Here is a 20,132-nt window from a genome sequence, read left to right as displayed (position 1 = left end):
CCCTTCTCTCCTCAAGGACTATGTCACTAAAATGTTAGCTGGCCTAACCACAGATAACTTGCATGTTTCCATAGTAATGACACTCTGTAGAGCTTTATATTACAGTTTGCAGGGTATCTACTGTACATCAACCTTTTTGAAGCTGAGTAAGTGTCTTGGAAATCCTCTGATCTGTTTTCTGCTTGTCACAATGTGGAGGGAGAGTAGATTGAGTGCATCAGAAAGAAGGCTAGTAAACAAGCTTGTGGAAGTGCTAAGGGACTTAAAATTGACTTTATCAGAGTACTTGGTAGTTGGGATTATTTTTAACAGTAAGGTAGAGTTAATGCTGCATTTAAACCTGCTATGCTTTTAAGTATCTGTCCTGCAGCTCTTGAAAGATACTGGAAGAAATAAGTTGTGGAGTCATTCTTAGACTAAGTGGCATCTGCCTTAAAACTGAAAATCAGAGTTTAATTAACTGGCAGGTTGATTTTGTACACAAATACTGCAGCCAGAGAAGAAACAGGCTTCTTGACTGGATGCTGTGTGGGATGTAGCACATGGAGACCCGAGGCATTCTTCTTTTTTCATTCCTGAATTAGTGCCATTGAAATCCCTCACACGTAGGGCTCAGTGGCTCTTATATCATGTAAACTTGTAAAATGTTTTATTCCAAACCCAACCGGGGAAAGTGTGTATCTCATGGAAGTCACGGTCTACTTCGCCGAAGTTAAATTCGGGTTTAATGTAGCCTACGACTTTTTACGAGAGACTCTAAAAGAAATACAGCGGCGCTAAACTACAGACACTTGCCAGCTTTCTCAGTTGTCTTGGTGTTGGAGGTGGTTTGAATTTCAGGGAATCAAGTCAGTTATGTCTTGAGCTGCCTTTTCAAAAGAAGAGTTCTACACAGTCAAGAAAGCACCACAAAACTACCTGGGCAGAGCCTGATCAGTGGTCTTCCCTCTGCCCGGACCCGCGCGGCCGCTCGGCGGAGCAGCTCAGCTGAAGGTACCTGCTGGAGCAGCCCTTGGTTCCTGACGTCAGCAACATCCGATCCCGTGCCCCGACCACATTGGCTGCCATCGCCTCCACTCCATCACCAACTCCTTTTTATTTCCCCCTCCTAAGTGACACCGAGCTGGGATTGGGATTTAGTTTCCCCAGGCAGCCTAGCTTGAGCTAGGAAGAGAGAACTAGAGTTGCTAAAGAAATTAAAACCAGATATGCCCGTAAATGCGTGAGGGAGAGACAGTCTGTTCTCACTGCTGCGTGCCAGGCGGTCACTGAGGGCTGAACCTGATCCTTGGAATGTGCTCACACGGGAGTGGAAGGGTCCAGCTGAGCTGTCACCTTTTGGGATTTGGAAAGATCCATGCTCTAAAGCTGTCTTAGGGACATGGCAGGGGAAGGATGCTTGTGTATCTGCTGTTAACAGCAAGTTCTTTATTAGAACGGATAGATCCGTTGTGCTGTTAATCACTTGTGATCAATGTTCGTTCTCTCCCAGGAAAAGGGGAGGCAAGAAACCATCAGGATTGTTCACTTTAATCAGAGCTTGTTTTGAGATAAAGTAAGATTGTGCCTGTGGCTAGATCAGAATTGGGCTCAGTGACATGGAAAGAAACACGGCTGCTCTTGAAAGCATTTCTGTTGACTTCAAGCCAGCCTTATTTCACTTCACTCTAGGATTTTAGCTCTCTAGTGTTCATCTAATAAAGTATATAAAACTGGATTATTTTGAATTTAAATCAAAATCTGTGGACTCTTTGAGACTCTCTGTAGCTTCTCCTAGAAACATCACAAGATTTCTCCTAGCAGGGCTGTTAGTACTGTCTAGGTACTAGTAAAAACTATTTTAGGATGCCTCTTTCAACAACCCATTGGGCCAGTGTTATGAGAGCAGCAGTGCAGTGATGCTGTTCTGCTGCAGTAGACTTGCCATGCTGTTACAGAATATTCCCCTTGTGGTATCCAGGGTCTGGGCTGTGAGGTTTAAACTACCTTTATGTCAGTTCTCCATTTGTGCAGGACTGCAGTACGTGGGCTGAAATGGTAGCCATGAAATGCTGAAATGGATGGGCATGTTGGTCTACGGGGTAAAGCATTAGCAGGGTCCTGGTTCTGTATCCAGTACAGGGGGAAATCTCAAAGACCTCTAAGTATTGAAAGTAAAGAATTAGATACATAGCTCTCTGGAAACAGGATCCACCCTTGCAAATAGTTTTGTATTTTTGAAATGTGCAAGCTATTAAAAAGCATTTTTCAAAAGTCTATTGTGTAAAGGACTGGCTTCCATGAGTCAGGTTTTACAGGAAACGGTCCAAGCCTTATTCTTCTCCCTGAAAGAATTTCCTTCCAGTTTTCTCATGCAGGGTGAAGTTCTGCAGACATCCCCCTGATAGTGAGAACTGGTACCTGCCTACTAGAGGGAAGGAGAAGCTCCCACCTGTAGTAGGGACACTTGGTGTAATGTCTAGTGCTCTGTGTCCAAACTCCTGTTCCCTACCTTTCTGCTCTTTGTTACTTTGCTTTTCTATGCCCTGTGCTTTGGAGTGAGGCCTAACAAAGCTGCTAAATAATTCCACAGTATATAAAGGAGCAAGACTTAATCTTACAAGGAGGGCTAGAGAAGTATTCAAGTACTCTAGAGAATACTTGAAAGCCTCTTCTGGAAAGCTCCTATTACCAGTGTAAAACAGGCTTTTACACTGTAAAATACCTTGAAGTTTTTGATATGTCCAAGCCTTAATTTGAAAGACCCAGTGAAATAATTGCTGGTGCTGGTACCATTTCCTAAGAACTCTCTGCATTGTTGTACGGTTTTTAGGTGAATCTTCACATGCTTGTTAAAGACTCAGAATCTACACAAGATTGTCAAGTAGATCAGAACATCTACAGGTTTTCTGAAATTGGATTAACTGCCTTGTGCAGACACTGATGAGACTCAGAACTGCTGAGACTCTGCTATCCCAGATGCGAGGTGGGGAGGAGGGAGGACCTGAAGACATTTTCTAATTTAGGAACTTTCAGTGGGGGAGATGGAACAGCACAGTGAATACAATTGGCTCTACAGGCTTAGCCTGGATGTATGTTCCTGTGACCCTGGATGGGGCTGAGACCTTCAAGCAAAGTAGGGTTAGAACCGTGTCTTGCTCTTAACGGTGCTTTGTACAAACACTTGTAGTAGCTGAGCTAGGAATAACCGAAGCTTCCTAACCAGGAAGCTACTTCACTGAATCCGAAGGTTTTCACCTTCCTTTTACAACAAGAGGTGTTATTGCCTCACTAGATGTGTGCACACCTGAGAGTTCCCAGCTCACCCCATAAAAAGAACCTGTATGCTACGGTTTAATGCTCAGTCCCACAGAATGAATGCTGCTATCTGAATCAGGTGTTTGGTCAGCAACCCCAGGGTGCAAACGTCTGGGTCAAGGTTCAGGTTTAGTTTAGATTGGCTCAATTAAAGCATCTACTGGTTTGTCTGAGAACAGTGAAGTTACTGTGTTGGATATCCAACATGAAATGGTGTTTGGAACTGCAGTTGGAAGCCTGTTTTCTCTTCTTTAATGTGGGAGGTGTGGCTCGGAGGTGAGCAGATGGATGGTGCCAAGTAGCACACCTCTCAGCACTGAGCCATTCCATGCTGAAGCTAGAGATCAAAATCTTCTTTCTGCTCCCTTTATTTGTATTTCTGCCTGTACACCGGGATTGTGTGCATCTGAAAGATGGCTGTTGTCAGTGTGTCAGGCCTGCTCGCTGATGCTTGTGTAATCTGATGGCGAGGGCACAGGGCTGGGAGCACAGATGTTCAGGGTCTGGCTTGAAAATGTGCTAGAAGCAAATCAATGTGTGTAGTTGCTTTCTTACTCTGAATTCAAATGTGACCTGTCCCTCTCTAAAACAGTCTCATGAAATGCCTAAAAAATGCCTGATGAAACTCAGGCGTTTTGTGTGGCAATGTTTGTGATGAAGCATTCAGCACCTGCAAAGCAGGGGCCTAAATGACAAACCTAATATGAAACATGAACTTTGGGTCTTTGATGGATATGCCAGTGTTTTTCCCTCTGAAGAAGAGTTCACCTGTTTGCTCTTGTGAGTTGACATAAGGACTGGTGATGCCTGAGCAACTGGAGTTTTTCCACAGTGGTGCCCAGTGCTCTCCAGGCTGTGGCTTTCAAACACAATACACCTTTGTCATTTGTTTGGAGCTTTAAGCGGCACCTGCCCTTGTAGTTGTGCCTGTGCCAGTCTTCCTTTTAACAAAAACTCGTGTTTCCTCATGCTCCTTCCTTTTCTCCTCCATCCAGCAAGTGTTTAGTTTGATGCTAGGAAATCTGGGATCACAGTGGAACTGCTTACTTCAGAATTCCTCTAAAATTACGAATTCCATTTGATTTGAGAGAGCTTGAAAGCCAAGTTCAAGATGCACATTTTCTCTCGTTTTTTTACTGTCAGATTTCATTAATAGTTTAGTGATTATCTTCCCCTATTTACCTTTTGTTCATCTGTTTTTAATTTTCAGCTCTTCCTCCAAAGCCCCCCAAACCAATGACTCCAGTCAATACGAATGGAATAAAGGACAATTCCAGCTTCTCTCTGCAGGAAGCAGAATGGTACTGGGGGGACATCTCAAGGTAAGCAATACTGCTAGACTATATTAATTGAAATGTATTAATATATATTGTTAAAAACAGATCAAGCCAGCTACAATTCAAGATAAAAGAACATGCCTATTTCAGGCAGCATTTTACAGGAGGGGAACACTTCAGGACTTTACTTGACAAAGCACCTAAGTGAAACTATTCAGCTGGATTGAGGACATTTAAGTTGTTGCTCTTCTGGTGCAGATATTGCCAGTCTTGGTGACACTTATTTTTGGCTTTCTAAATTTGTCCAGATAAACAGTCTTTAAAAAGGAGAAAAATCTGAATCTGCTATCTAGTAAGGTGTTGTAAGCATACAGTGCTGGAATGCATGCAGGTCAGCAAAGTTTCAGTATAAAAATAAAACTTTAGAATAAAAGGAATTGCATTCTTAGTTTTGGTTTCTTTAACGTTAGTTTAAAATTGCATCTGTATTAATTTCTATTACATGGTGATATAAAAAATAGCTCTTAAAAATGCTACCCCTCACCAGCTATACTGAGCAGAAACACATATCAAATAAATTAAGCTTTACCTCTTAAGAAAACCTCTTTCTATGCACTTGAGAAAATAGATGGCTTGGGTTACGTTCAGAAAATGAAGGACTAGTTTTTATATACTTGCATAAAAGAACTGAAGTGTTCAGTCATCTCTTTCCCTCTTAAGGCACTTCTGAAGAGTCTAGAATTTGGAACTGTAAGAGGAAAGGTGAGCGTGCTGGGAGTGTGATCAGGAATTGCTCAAACTTGTGCACATAATACTTTGAAGCACTTTGGCAGACAGAGGCAAGAAGAGCGTGTTTTCCACATTAACTTATTGACGTTCTGAGAAAGGAAATAAAGTTCTCATATCTTTATTGTACCACCCTTATCTCTTTATAAAGTAAACCCGCAGAGATCTTGCTTTTGAAGGGCCTCAGCAGAGATATTTTTCTGTTAATTTTAAATCGAAGCAGAGTGGCAAAAAGTGCTCGCAAAGCCCACTAGACACAGTTTATTTAAAACTGCTCGATATTGGTATCAGTTTATTGACTGTGGATTTGCTCCTCAATCAAAAGTGCACAGGATGGCAGGAGCTAATGCACTGCAAATCGCACTGGAGTGGCTTTATTAGATTAAAACATGATACACGTGCATGTAAAGATGGAATTGTTTATGACCTTAGTTTGGCAGCCAGCAGGTATGGGCTGCACTGGGCTATCATGGCAGGAGCAATGTTCTTCAGTCAAGAACTTGTGCTGGAAATTTTGTCACGAGCTCCAGGGTGCAACCTGCAGGCACAAGCCCAAACCCGTGGATCGTATCTATCAATTCAAAAAGAGAGTTGTTTGGGTTAACTGGGTCCAATCTGTAAAATGGTCAGAGTAAGTGGATATGCACACGAAACTTCACAGGAGTCAGTTTTACTAGCAGAATCGTTTTCACGTAGCTAAATCAGAGCTAGGGCTATTCTGTAAGAATATTTTTGTTCCTTAGTATTTGAGCAAAAAAGCTGCTGTTGATTTTGCTTTGTAAGATTCAACTAAGCTTCATACAGCACTTAGACAACATTGAGGCTACCTGAGAAACTTTAGTTTCCAAATGATTGTATTAAAAAGCGCTTAGTACTTCTAAAAGCTTTGAGGGAGCTGTTATGAAGCGAGATACATAATCTGGGTGAAATGCTCAAACCTGGCAAGATGCTTATCTCTTCAGCTGAAATAATTTTCTTAATGCTTACAGGTACTCACTTTCACTACAAGATTTCTTGGTTTAGCTTGAAGCGCTGGACTGGGTGTCCTTTTGTCTCAGTTGTAAATAAGGAAGAGTTGCCCTGAAGCTGGAAAGGTTGTAGAGCTTTAAAACGGCTGTAAATAAGATCAGAGTTAAGCCAATAAAGAGCCTCTTGAGACTAAAACTGTGCTAAACTTTAGGCACCTTTGAGCTGTGATGTTAGAGGCCATCTCTTAAGGGGTCAGGACTGGCTTCTCAAAGGGCACCTGTTTTAGTGTGGACTTTAAAACCTGAGCAGATTACAGGGAAAGGTTATGAACTGAGTCACAGCTGCTACTGTTGTTTAAACAGAGACTTCTCTCTAAGTGGCAGTTGACTGTAGCTGCTTTTCTTTAGTACAGCTACACAGGTTGAGACTTGCTTTAGATGCCCTAAAAGACTGGAGAGCCCGGACGTCAAAGAAGATTGAACTCTGTGCATGCTGGCGTTACTGACTCCGATGTTTTACCTATGGCAAAGATGATCATGTCCTTAGTGCTTCTAATTTTGCCTCCCTTTCCATTCTTCAGGGAAGAAGTAAATGACAAATTACGAGACATGCCAGACGGAACATTCCTGGTGCGCGACGCATCAACCAAGATGCAGGGAGACTACACCCTGACCTTACGGTGAGCACTGAGCACTAGCAGCCCACACAGTGAGACCCTGAGTAGCTGTTGCTATACCAGTGACAGCCATGGCTGTGTAAAGCTCATGTGGCTTGAGAGATGTTCCCAGGACTGCACATCACAGAGTAAGCAAATAAATAAGCCAGGTCCGACAGTGAGTTTTGTTCTGTGCGTTGAATCCTGTCCCTCACTAAACAGTACTGTAAGGATCTGCGTGTGGATGAAATGGGACCTGGGGAGGAGAGCTGCTCAGAAGTGCTTCATAGTTTCAGATCATCATCACCATGGCTAGGCTTTGTGAAAAAAAGGTTTGGGAAAGGCTCTATCCACATAGTTTCAGAACTGCTAAGGTAAAAGGTATTTGTAAGCTAGGGCTTTGATTAATGGGAGAGTGTTGAATATCTCATCAGTCTACAGCTGTAGAAACCCAAGTACAGTGTCTTTGTAAAAGGAGTATTTTGTGCTTTCTGATCTGTCGTTTAGGAAATATTGAATTGGAGCCATGTTCTTTTCTTCATTAAAATTGTCTGCGAGTGGAAGGTTTCCCAGAGCTGCCCCAGCCCTGTCTGCTGCAGTTGGGCAGCAGACCTCATGTGACTGGCTCTGGTGCCTTGCCCAGCCTGCCCAGCCACTTGCCTCTGCCAGGCTCCCAAGACTGGTTGTTAGAGGCAAGCAGGTGAGGCACATAAGCGACTGCCTCTGTAGCACACCTTTGGGAGTTACTGTGATATAGCAGGCATTTGATCTTGCCATGAAATTCCATTGCCTTAATAGCAGGTTTGACCCCAAGGGTGTAGTTAAAATTCTGCTTTAACTTCTGCCTTAAAGTTCACACCATGTGCACTAAGGTTTGGCATGGTTTTATTTTGCCAAAATCAGATGTCTTTAGGAACCAGAATTGTGAGTGCAGGAAGGACAGGAGAGTGCCTAAACACTCTGTTGCTGGAAAAAAAGGAAGAAATAAGTGCTAAATTTGTGGAAACCACTAGAACATATAAATCTGGGTAACATAAAGTCCTAAACTTACAGCCATCTCATAATCCTCAAAGGATTTTGTTTAGGTTCAGGTATCCTGTTTTAGCATCCATAACTCAAAAGACTTGTTAATAATTGTATAAATCTATACTCAGTTGTATACTGTTAGTGAGCCCAAATTGCACAGAATTGTGGGTTTAGGTTTTCTTATGGCTCCTTTATTCAGCCTTCAGCATCCTCTTTTTCCCTTGCACAACTTCTGGCAAAGCTTGGACTTAAATACCATAAGCTGGCTTCAGAATGAACACATAGGAAGAGATTTACTTTGGGCTTTGCTCCTGTTCAAATAATCTGATGATAATTTCTGTGTGTATTGACTCTTAAACTACTTAATACTGCTACTGTGTAAAGAATCACTATGAAGGCCACTTGCCCAGGAGTTTCGCTGGTGTCTTTGTTAGCAGCCCTAGCGCTGAAGAGGGATGGGAGTGACACAGTAAAACCTCTGTGCCTTACAGGAAGGGTGGCAACAATAAGCTGATAAAGATCTATCATCGGGATGGAAAGTATGGCTTCTCCGACCCGCTGACGTTTAATTCAGTTGTGGAACTCATTAACCACTACCGCAATGAGTCCCTCGCTCAGTATAACCCGAAGCTCGATGTGAAGTTGATGTATCCAGTGTCCCGGTACCAGCAGGTAAGATCTCCGTCAGACCCCAGTACCTATTAGGGCAGACAAGAACAAAAATAATTTTGTTTTCTTTCTATGAATAGCCTGATTTTTTTTTTTCTTTCTTTTTGGTTGGTTTTTTTTTTTTTTTTTTGAATACGGAAAAACTAAAAAGGTGGAGTTTTCACATTTGGCCTCACTTGGGTCTTTCAAATTTTCTAGCCATTTAAGCTGCTTCATTTTGTCAAGTTTCTGGTCTCCATCTGAGCAGCCATCAGGCAGCAGAGAAGAGAAGAGAAACCCTGGCATGCAACAGCTGAACCTCTGAGAAGCCTTTTTATTTCCCCCTGGACCATTGTGGGCCCACAGGCACTGTTCTAGGCAGTGTTACCCTTGAAGTACATATGACCCATGCAGATGCTCACTCTGTGCATAGACATCTAAATTTTTCAAGAACATTTTTTTAACTTTTATTCAGTAGCTTGAGACATTTTCCTGCATTAAGGAAAAAGAACTACAGAGCTTTTGGGAAAAAAAAAACCACAACCCTCTGATCTCTAGCTTGAGATTCCAAGTAATGTGCTTCCTTCTTTCTTGAATAGGGGATAGCAATTCTGAAAGTAAGGTGTGGTGTCTTTTTGGAAGCTTAGTATTTGGCATAGGTCTTGGTGTCCTATAGTTCCAGTTCCTACTGCCTGTAAACTGTGGAATGTGTTGCACGAAGGAAGGGGGATTTAGAGACAATGTTCTCTAGAAACTGGATTATAAACATGATGCTAATAGCTGTAAAATGCAAATGTGCATAAGTGGACAAATGAATACTCTTAAGGAAAAGCTGCTTTGCTTGAAGACTTAATAGCTCTTTGTATGTACAGGATCAGTTGGTGAAAGAAGATAATATAGATGCAGTAGGTAAAAAACTTCAAGAATACCATGCTCAGTATCAGGAAAAGAGCAAAGAGTACGACAAATTGTATGAAGAATATACCAGAACATCACAGGTTGGTTCTTCTTTGGCTGTTTGTTGAGTCTGTTTCTTGTTTAAAAAGTAAAGAAAATTATTTTAACCTGTTATGGCTAATAAAGGCAGTCCATAGCCAGAAAATACAAGGAAAAAACTTAGTAAATTGTGGAATAGAGCGAGGTAGTTTCAGAGGTGATGGAAAGAGTGAATACTGCTTTTGCTGATAGTCCTCGAGGCGTGGTGTGGGGCAAGGAAAAAAGAGGAGCTGAGCTTCCAAGTATAAGGTAAAACTGTGGAGAAGGCCAACACCTAGAAGCTTTACACTGCAGACTTCTTCCCTGGCTGCTGAGTGTTTCCAGCTGCTGTATTCTGCAGTGAGAATTGTAGAGGGGTTTGTCCAGGTTTTTTGTGAAGTCACGTGCGAGTCAGTTACCAGATATTATGCATTAAGGAAGTGTGAATACGATATTTGGACTGCTTCTTGTAAAATAAGATAGTTCATATATGGGGAGGAGGTTTGCTGGCAGTCTTCCTGAAAACTAAGATGGAAAATATGACTAAAATATTTGAGGGGTTTGCAGCCTAATAGAGAGCACTGTGTAGAGGAGGAGGGTAGACTTACAGGGAGTAAGTCTGCCCTGTTATTCCCTGACTCTACTTGGACAATTGACTAAATTTAAAACTGATTAATTTCATTTTGACTTAGTGGGGGGAGAAAAGGTGGTCTCAGTCAGTTTAGGGAATATACTTGGGTCTTGCTTTGTTGTCTGTATTATGGACAAATGATGAAGGACTCTTTCCTTACATAGGAAATCCAGATGAAGAGGACTGCAATCGAAGCATTTAATGAAACTATTAAGATATTTGAGGAGCAGTGCCACTCACAAGAGCGATACAGCAAAGAGTACATTGAGCGATTCCGCAGGGAGGGGAATGACAAAGAGATTGAACGGTAAGCTCAGGCCGTGTTTGCTTCCCTGGCAAAACTAGTGTCCACATGGACACTGCCATTAAAGCATCATATAAACCACTTTGAAAGCTCAGTGCCTTCTCCAGTAAAGCTCTCTTCTGTCAAGGAATTGCATTGTAGATAGCAGAGGTGAGAGATCTCTGGATTGGTCTTGCTCTTAACTTCAGTAAATCAAGGTACTGTGATGAGGACCAGGAAAGAATTAGGAAATAATAATTGAATTTGCTTCTTCCACTTCTGTTTGGATTTGCTCAGAACGTAATTCAGAAAAATCTTTACTTTTCAACTGTGAAACGTACATAGATCTGGTGAATCTCATAGTCCATAGTCAGTTTTAGTCATTTTCAAAGAAGATTGTATTTAACAGCTGTCATCTAAAAAATTCAGTAAGGACCTCATTTGAAACTGCTTTTCTGTGAGGGTGCTAGCAGAAAAAGCTGTATCTGGGCCTTTGAAGAAATGCCAGATATAATGCCTAACTTTTCATAGTGTTTTTTGAACCACATAGGGTAACCTTAAGGAGATCTTTAGACTAAGAACAGTTACCTGTAACAATCTTACTGTACAACTGTGGTGCTTCATTCTGAACGAAGATCAATTAACAGGGAAAATATGTAATTCTCCTGAATTATACCAAACCTGCAAACTAGTCTTGAAAGAAGAGACAGGCAGCATTACTTCCTGGTAGCTCTTGATAGTAATTGAAGTCTGCATTTGAAATCTTGCTAGTCCTGATACCTACAGTGGGATTGCATAATTGATATTACAAAGTGAATCTGACAGTGAAGGAGGAATCTGTTCTTGCTTACCCTCCTTTGGATAATTTGTTCCTGCATCTCTGCCAGGAAGAAGTATATTAAGGTAAACTGAAGGTTGTAGGCCCTCTGGCAAGAGGTCTTTTCTGTCACTCTTACAGTAGTTTTCATGTGAAGATGAGGCAAAGGGAGGAGCTGCTGTTATGGTAGTTCTTGTGATACTCTTCTGTAAGTGCTACCAGTCCTAGACTGAAGTTGACCTTTTCTCTCCAATATTGTACTTGTTTTCAGGATAATGATGAACTATGAAAAATTAAAATCCCGCCTGGGTGAGATCCATGACAGTAAAATGCGCCTGGAACAAGACTTGAAGAAACAAGCTCTGGACAACAGGGAGACTGATAAGAAAATGAACAGCATCAAGCCTGACCTAATTCAGCTCCGCAAAATCAGAGATCAGTATCTTGTGTAAGTAAGCCTGACCCGTACCTCAGAATAGTGTCTCTGATGAACCTGATTAATGACTGTTTCCATCAGGATAATGACAGTTTAATTTTCTTTTCATAACCAAAGTTCTGTGAGTGCTAAGGTGCTGCTTTCTGGCATGGGATATTTGAATATTGGTTGACTTCTTCATGGCTTCATTATTTAAAGAACCAGCCACAAATAGGTGCACATTCTGCAACTCTTGTACATAAAAATTTTAAAATAAATGAGTTATAAACAAAATCTGTGCCTGCTAGTACGGCAGAGATTAATACTACTTTTGTTAGGTGTGTCAGATGTTGCTCATACCCACACTTGATTTCACCAACACTCCTGTTATCCAGCTCCTAATGTCCTTGAGTGAGGCACAGACTGTTTCTTTGTGGTACCTTGTGTCTGAGCTTCAGCTTGCTTAGTAAGAAAACCCATACACGTACTCTGAAGTAATGTATTAATGCTCTCTTCTTCTGGCAGATGGCTCAATCACAAAGGGGTGAGACAGAAGAGAATAAACGACTGGCTGGGGATCAAAAATGAAAATATTGATGAGTAAGTGTCACTATACATATGATTTTGTTGAGAAGTGTTCCATCTATGAACGTTTTCTCTTGTGGGGTTTGGTAACAAAAAACACCAGTTTTTTAGTAAAGGACTGGAGAAAAAAGGAGAAAGTCTCTAGGGGAACTTGATGTCATATGAAGGAGCAACTCTCCTGAAACATTTAGGATTAAACAAAGTTTAAACAATGAAGTTCTAAGTGGAAGCCTTTAATATATGTCCATTAGGAACCTGACCTCCCAGTTTGGGCAATTCTGGTATTTCTTTGCATGACTTCTGCAAAAATAAATAACTACTTACCAACTCCTTTGCTGATCACTGGTTAACCTCTCTTTCAGCACATACTTTATGAATGAAGAAGATGAAAACCTGCCACATCATGATGAGAAAACTTGGTTTGTTGGAGATCTCAACCGTATCCAAGCAGAAGACTTGCTCTGTGGGAAACCTGATGGAGCATTTTTAATTCGCGAGAGTAGCAAGAAAGGATGTTACGCTTGTTCTGTGGTGTAAGTCTGTTTTCCTTTTTGTTCTAACTACTCAATACATAAATCTCTACCAAAGCTTTTTATTTTGGAGAACAAAAACCAGGCCTAGCTTAGGCCTACCCATTGGAATGTGTTTGCAGGAAGACCAGCATGGTATAAGCTTTGTAACAAAAATGTGCTTTGAACATGGAATAACTGTAGTCCTGCAGTCTCTGTTTTTGCTACAGTAGTTAATACAAAATTCTGAAGTATCCCAACTTGAAGCTCTACAGTCTATAAGTAAGATAACTCTGAATTCTACCGTATTCCTGCTAAAGAACACATGGGAAGAAATAAAGCACGACTGTAAAGGTGTGACATCTTCTGTTCTCATTTTCAGACACACCCAACTCTGAATCTTTCTCTTGTATGTTTAAAATAATGGTGATGCTTCAGAGGAGGCATTATTTGTGAACCGTAGTTTTTACGACATTCACACAACCTTGCATTGATTTCTTGTATTTCACTTCATTTTATGCTGGTGTAATGGAGGTCAGAAATACTGATTCCATTATCTAAAAATCCTCCAAGCCCGTTCTGGAGTGCAAAATGACTCCCGCTGATTTCTTTCCCATGAGGTTAATTGCTTCTGAACGCAGGTCCGAGAAATGAATACATGAAGGTAAAGCACCTCCAGGTAGCTGAATACTGTAGTATCTACTCTGTTCAATGTACTGTTTATCACAGGCACTGAAGTGATGGGTTCATCAGATGCTTTTGCTTGGTCGGTATCCCGCTGCAAGCTCACAGAGGGATGGCATAATGTAACCTGTCCCTACATGTGACTCGGATTGTAACAGGCTCCAGTACAGGGGTTACATAATACTCGATCTTTCTGGCAGATAAGTTTTTGTAGCAGCTTTGGAAATGCTGCGTTCCAGTAGCTGCTTTGCCAAGTTAGAGACTCGGTCGCTATGGCTTCAGATAATGAATCAGCTTGAATCCATCCCATGCTTAACATTAAAAAATGCACACTGAAGGTTAGTGCTGTATTTCATGGAGTACTTTGTAGGTCCTGAGAATTTGTGGATTTTGGCTTCTTTGCTTAGTGGAAAGGTTTCTAGGTAAGTTAAGCACAAAGTCATTGCTGACTTCGGGTGCTTGTCTTCTTGGTTAAGCTCTTGGCATTTTTTTTTCCAAGGAACATTTGGAGAACAATGCAGTAGGGAATTGTACTGCTGGGGTGGAAGAGGCCTCTTATGTGGATTATTATGCAAGAGTGTTTAATCGCATGCCCTGAAGCACTGTTTCTTCACAGACTATATTAATCTCCTCTACTTGCATCTACTGGGTCCTCCATTATGTAATTTAGTGACTGGCGGGGCTGCTGCATTAGTTAATTGTTAATAGACTGTCACTTTGGGTTTGTCCTTTGATGTTAAACTCTCCTCTTTCCTTCCCTTGCAGAGCTGATGGAGAGGTGAAACACTGTGTGATCTACAGCACTCCGAGAGGTTACGGGTTTGCAGAACCGTACAACCTGTACAGCACACTTAAGGATTTGGTTCTTCATTACCAGCAGACATCCCTTGTCCAACACAATGATTCCCTAAATGTCAGGCTTGCCTATCCTGTCTACGCACAGATGCCCCCCTCTCTCTGCAGGTAAATTTTGGGGAGGAGGAAAGCGTTGGCTATCTTGGATTCTTTTCTACGATTTTTATTAGAACTCGGAGGGCATTCTTTCTCCTTAGACTGCTTGTTTTGCACAAGAAGTGATTCTGTGAATGTGAATCAAAAAGAGGCCTAGCAGCAACAAGACGACAACTTGGGTGTAGGTGTCCTGGTGCTACCTTAAAAGCTCAGCTGTGCTTTTACACCAATACTTTTGTTTCCTTATGAGGGGAATAAACTCAACGCAACGCATACAAAAATACTGGAAGCAAAGCATCATCTTACGGAGAAAATTTTTTGCCAGGCACCTTCAGTGGAACTTCCAATTGGATTTTGTTTTCTCTTGTTCTAGTAGAGACAATTTGAATCCTCTACTCGAGGCATCAGTAATGTCTTTCAGTCTTAAACTCCCCAACGAACTAGGGGGAAACTCTACCACAGCAATTCTTCTCTGTTAATTTTAGCAGCTTCACTGCGATTCAGCCGGACTTCCAAAAGAGGGCTTGTCTTGAGGTAGCATGGAATTTGGTGAGAGAAGACCAAAGGAATTACGGGAAAGCTTCAGGTTTTTTGTTTAAATGGAAAAATGCTTGTAAAAGGAAAGTTGCTTTATTTTTTTTGCCAACAGTAACAAAGTTTTGGTTTCAATGGCACTACAGGTCTTCGCTTAAAGGAAACATAACCAAATTGAACATGCCAAAACTTTGTTCGTTGCTAGATTGAACACTTACAGGGGAGGTTGCATTAGCATCCACACATACTTTCTGCACCAAAACTTGAAACAAATAAAAGGAAAAGCTAAACATTGTGTGGCTTCAACACACTAAATTTGTCTGATCTGATGTAATTGCTCACTCTCCTCTTTCTTCACTCCCCCTTCCTCCCATTCCTCGGCTTGGGATTCTGTTTTCAGTTTTTAATGATACTGTGCTTCAGAATGTAAACCTGAAGGAAGCTTGCATTCACCTGCTGCAGGTCTCTTGCTGAACAATGACAGACTCTTGTAAAGCTTGATCTTGGTACAGAAGAGGTCAGTGTAATCAAATGCTTCTGGATGGCTTATTGTACCAAATTTTTTGGTGAGGTGTAGTCACTCCCAGTTGTAGAGAGGTGAGCATGGTAATAGATCTGCTCCAGTTTGTTCTTTGCAAGATGGGTTCTGAACTCTCACACCACTGCAGCCAAGCAAGACTTTACACTGGTATAATCTAAATTCCCTTGTAGTTATTTTGGACATGATGCAAAACACAGGAAGGGAAGAAAGCCATACTCCTTGATTATTGGATGTCTGGTACCATCCTTTGGCAAGGGCTGCTGTCAGATACTGGAGTGGGTAGTCCTGGGCTTCATCAACTACAACAATCATCAAATAAATCCCCTCCCTGGAAAGTGTACAAAGCAGCTTATTTCCATTCCTTAAGCTTCTAAAATGAAAAAGAGCTAAGTTTGGCAAACTGAACCACTTGGCATCAAAGCACAACTGGCAAAGTAATTGTTCAGTGTGCAACCTTGAAAGTTACTTTTGTTCCCATTACTGGAAGCGTTTCCCTTGCAATGCACCCATTGTGCAGGACAGGAAGCAGACAGTCATGCAGGTCTGAGAATGCTGGAGACCCGTTTCTGACCCTGGGGCTGATTTCCTGTTCAAATGGCTTTTTTCTGTAATGCCTGGGCAGTAGTGCCAGGCTTGTTGATGTATAATGTTTACACTAGAAGTATTATTTTACTGAATGTCTTGAATTTGCAAGTAGGGAAGTGACAAGGCTGGAGCACTGACAGCCATTGCAGGAAGGGTAGTCTGGTTGCCTGGCATGCCAGGAGATGTTTTATTTTGCACTAATGACCCTGATGCATCCCAGGCACTTTCTAATCGGCCAGAGTGCAATCTTCAGGCAAAAAATTCTGTAGATACCACTTTTCTCATTAAATGAAACACTTCAAAACTTAACCAAGACTGTGAGAGAAAAATAAAATCCAGATAAGTCGCTATGTCAAAAGTGAAACACATCTGCTAGTGTGTCCCTTCTCTCCTACTTCCCCAGGAAAAGGAAAAATGAGACATAGCCTTTGCTGTTAGTGGAAACCTTGAATGGATTCCTCAGTGGTATGTGGACATGGAATTCTTTTCTTTATAAAGAAACTTGCCCTACATTTTGGATAATTTGCAGTTCTAATCTGGTAGCTGTAAAGCTGTCATTCTCATACCTCTTGAGCATCTAGCATTCCCTTGATGCTGGGCTGAGACCAAATGCCCAATGAGGGAAATCAGTTCAAAGGCACAAATGATAGCCAGGTGCCTCATGCCTGTGGAGAAATCTGTGTGGGAGGAGTGTCTGATTGTTTTCACTGCCCTTGTGATCTCTCTGGACTCTCCTCTTACTGACAACGTTAACATTCAAGGCTGATGGGCCCCATATTTCTGATCCCTGATTTTGTGACAGAGATAACCTGGCTGAAGTGTTTCACCTCTGCCCTGTTTTCAGGTAGGGTTCAGTTTTGTTTTAAACAAGCGCAGATCTACTTCCAGGCTCATAAATCCTGGCACACCCTCGCAGTACTGACAGCAGCGGGGTAGCGGAGCGGGGCTGTCTGAAGTTTCCCTGTAGTGGAATCTGACTGATCCTGTGAGGTCTTGGTCCGGGCTCCAGCCCTGGCTCTGCCAAGGTAAATACAATGTAATTCCATTAACGTCTGTGAAGGTAACTTGGCTTTATCGTGGTGTGAGTGAGTTGAGATTCTTGGCCCTTTGCTCTCCGAGATCTTTTCGCTGATCACAGGTGATGTGCGAATGATGGAGCCAATAAGCCATCTTGAAGCGTTCTTTGACGTTCTGTTTTGCCCAGACCTTCAGATCAGGGCCATGGACAGACTAAGACCATGGTCCTTGTGTTTGACTCCATTATCCTGAGCAGTCTCCCTGAGGCTGTTTTGCCATTGTATCTCTGTGTTTGGTTTAGGCACCTGAAGTCCTGCAGCTGCTGCAGTTGTTCCCCTTTTTGCATCCATTTTGGACTCACAGAGCAAATGAAAATGGGTACAAAACCAACTGACACATGTAGCTGGTGTGATCCATGAGGCGAGGGCTTGGTCCTGCACCTCTCATTGTGCTTGACCTGATTTTGTTTGCTCAGTGTCATTAGGCCTGTGAGAAAACCCACAGCTTCCAGGAGCTGTTCTACACTTGCATGGCTGAGAAATCAGCAATGGGCCTGAGAGGTGCAGGATTACACCCCAGGACGAAAAGCAGCTGTTAAGCCTAAAACAAATACAGGAAATACGAACATAAAGGCAAAACAAAGGAACTCAAGTTCTTTTAAAACAGTAAGATGTGAGAAGGTTTTAATTTTAAGAGTCAGAACGTCAGGAGGAAAGGGGGGAAATAGTCTCACTGTTGTAGCAGCCGTCTGGTGCCAGACTGCAGTTAGAGGAGCATTGATCTCATTGACCCATATTGTATTAAATATATATGTAGAGTTAAATAAATAACTTTTGCACAGTGTTAAATGGGGGGAAGAGGGGGGAGGGGGACGTTGAAACTCGAATATGCACAGTTACTTCTAATCTGTTTTGAAGTATATTTGCAGGGATTAGGGGTGATTCGGTATTTTATATTGGTATGGATGGAAATCAGGTCTGCTTCCACAGTTGCCATTGGCCCCATTGTGTCAGCCACGAGTGCCATATTTTTTGAAGTTAGTAAATTATAAATCTTTTCCCACTAGTTTCTTTATGGATTACATGTTATGTGAGCATGGGAAGAACGAACCTAGAAACAGAGGGATGTCCCAACAGATGCTTCACTAGTATGTGGAGCAGTAATATGTGATTGTTCACTTTCTGATTCTGGAGTGCTCTAGTTTTGTGGGTTGTGTTTTGGTTTTTATTTAATTCTTTTCAGCAGTGCATTTGAGTCACTGCTTTGCACCGTTGGTAGTTGCAATCTAGAGTTATATCCAGTACAGCCCTCTGTCTTATGCCAAAAATAAAATGCTCTTTCCACACTCATCTCTCTTGATGTGGCAGATGGTCAAGAAGTTTTCCATTTAATGTGATGGGCCTGATTCTCTTCTCGCTGACACCAGTGTTAGCAAGACTTCCACAACCAAAAGCCATTTCCAGGGAAAGATCTTATCTTTAATCACACCTGAATTCTAGTCACAGCAGGGCGAAAGTCAGTTTTTCCTTCACAAAGCCAGGCAACTGTAATGGGACTGTGGAAATGAATGTTGACACTTAGTGCTGTTTTAGTGAGGACAGGAGAAGGAGGAGGGTCTTGGTTGCCCCAAATCCCGGGCTCTCTGTGGGCTTAGGTGGCACCATGTCTGTAACTGAATGCTGTGGCTGTTTAAAACAGCAGAATTGCTATAGGAGTGTCACACTTTAAGTTTGGAAAAGCCCCTTATTTGGTACTTGAACAATCTCGCTTCTGTTTTTGAATGTCTGTTTATTTTTTATTTTTGTTACACTAACAGGGAATAAAAATCTGAAATGTTAGTGAGTCTTGTATGCTTGCTGCATTGTGCAGACATGAAACAGGTACTGCTTGTGGATCAGTAGGGGTAAGAGACAGGTTCAAAATGCAGTTTTACAAAGCGCTATGATGGGTTGGGGGTTGTTTTGTTCAGGTCACGTTTAAAATCAAATTTTCTTATGTTTATTTTCCTTATGTTGATTTGCAACCTCTGCTTTTGAAAATCAAAATAACATTCCCGAAGATGCTGTGAGGGGAGGGGGGTCAGGCTTGCTCAAGTTCAGCATTCAAAGCAAATAGCTTTAATGAAGAGGAAGGCTCAGCACCCTAAAGCATCCCTCTGGTTGTAGTTTGTTGAAGCAGGAGACAGACCATGAAGCAGGACCTCCGCCTGGAACCACAAAAGTAAGAGGAGATGCCAGAGCAGACCCTTCCCTTTGGAATAATCAGCTAAACTCTCCTTAAATGTGCATGCCAGGAGAGAGTTAGGGAATTAACATAAGTCCTTAAGGAGTTGCTCCCCTTTCTGTATTGGAAGGGAACTTGCATTGCTGATCCCTTTGCTTCCCTTGGCACAGTGTGTGCAGCAAGGAGAAGGGAACCAAGTCACCAGCCCAAATAAGCGCCGGCCTGTTCGCGGAGCGGCTCGGCCGGTTAAGTACTGCGTGAGGAGCAGCTTTGGATGGGGTTACATGAAGTTTGTCCAACATTTTTGTGAATCTTGCATTCTGTGGGCAGAAATACTTTCCACCGAATGGGAAGGGAAAAAAAAAAAGAGAAAAAAAAAAATCTCTCTTGAAATCTTTTCAGTTCCTTCCTGTTTGTTCAAAGGGGCAGATCGGGAGCTTTAGCTTGTTAACTGTTTAGATGGTGGCAGTGCTTGAAGTGCTGGTCTTTGGGGCTGGCTCCATACAATTAATGCAGAATTTGCATATTTTAAATTTCTTATTGGCACAGACTCTCCATATTTTATGAGTAGACTCACCATTTGTCCTAAAGTTTGCCTTTAAAAAATGTAATACAAGCATCAGAGGCAATTAAAAAAAAAAAAAGAGATGGGCCCTTATTGATACAAAAAAATGCTTCGTTGATCAACCTGTATTAGAGAAAGCAGCTTTAATTTGATGCCCCC

The 20,132-nt window shown here is 41.9% G+C and overlaps 1 protein-coding gene across 2 annotated transcripts in view; it reads left to right on the top strand.

Annotated features, from left to right (window-relative positions):
• The window catches only part of LOC114001708 (phosphatidylinositol 3-kinase regulatory subunit gamma), a 79,027-nt gene that overhangs the window by 56,102 nt on the left and 2,793 nt on the right, over positions 1–20,132 (top strand). For both annotated transcript variants that reach the window (XM_027747078.2, XM_027747081.2), the window contains 9 exons: positions 4,508–4,619; positions 6,910–7,008; positions 8,502–8,682; positions 9,531–9,656; positions 10,429–10,571; positions 11,636–11,812; positions 12,305–12,379; positions 12,727–12,897; positions 14,323–14,520. In XM_027747078.2, the coding sequence (XP_027602879.1) occupies positions 4,508–4,619; positions 6,910–7,008; positions 8,502–8,682; positions 9,531–9,656; positions 10,429–10,571; positions 11,636–11,812; positions 12,305–12,379; positions 12,727–12,897; positions 14,323–14,520 (1,282 nt within the window). The remainder of the gene's footprint in view (positions 1–4,507; positions 4,620–6,909; positions 7,009–8,501; positions 8,683–9,530; positions 9,657–10,428; positions 10,572–11,635; positions 11,813–12,304; positions 12,380–12,726; positions 12,898–14,322; positions 14,521–20,132) is intronic.

This window comes from Pipra filicauda, unplaced genomic scaffold, assembly GCF_003945595.2.
Source record: "Pipra filicauda isolate LSUMZ 115617 unplaced genomic scaffold, ASM394559v2 scaffold36_size6622888_pilon, whole genome shotgun sequence".
NCBI lineage: Eukaryota > Metazoa > Chordata > Aves > Passeriformes > Pipridae > Pipra > Pipra filicauda.
This window is presented reverse-complemented; position numbering and strand designations above follow the sequence as displayed.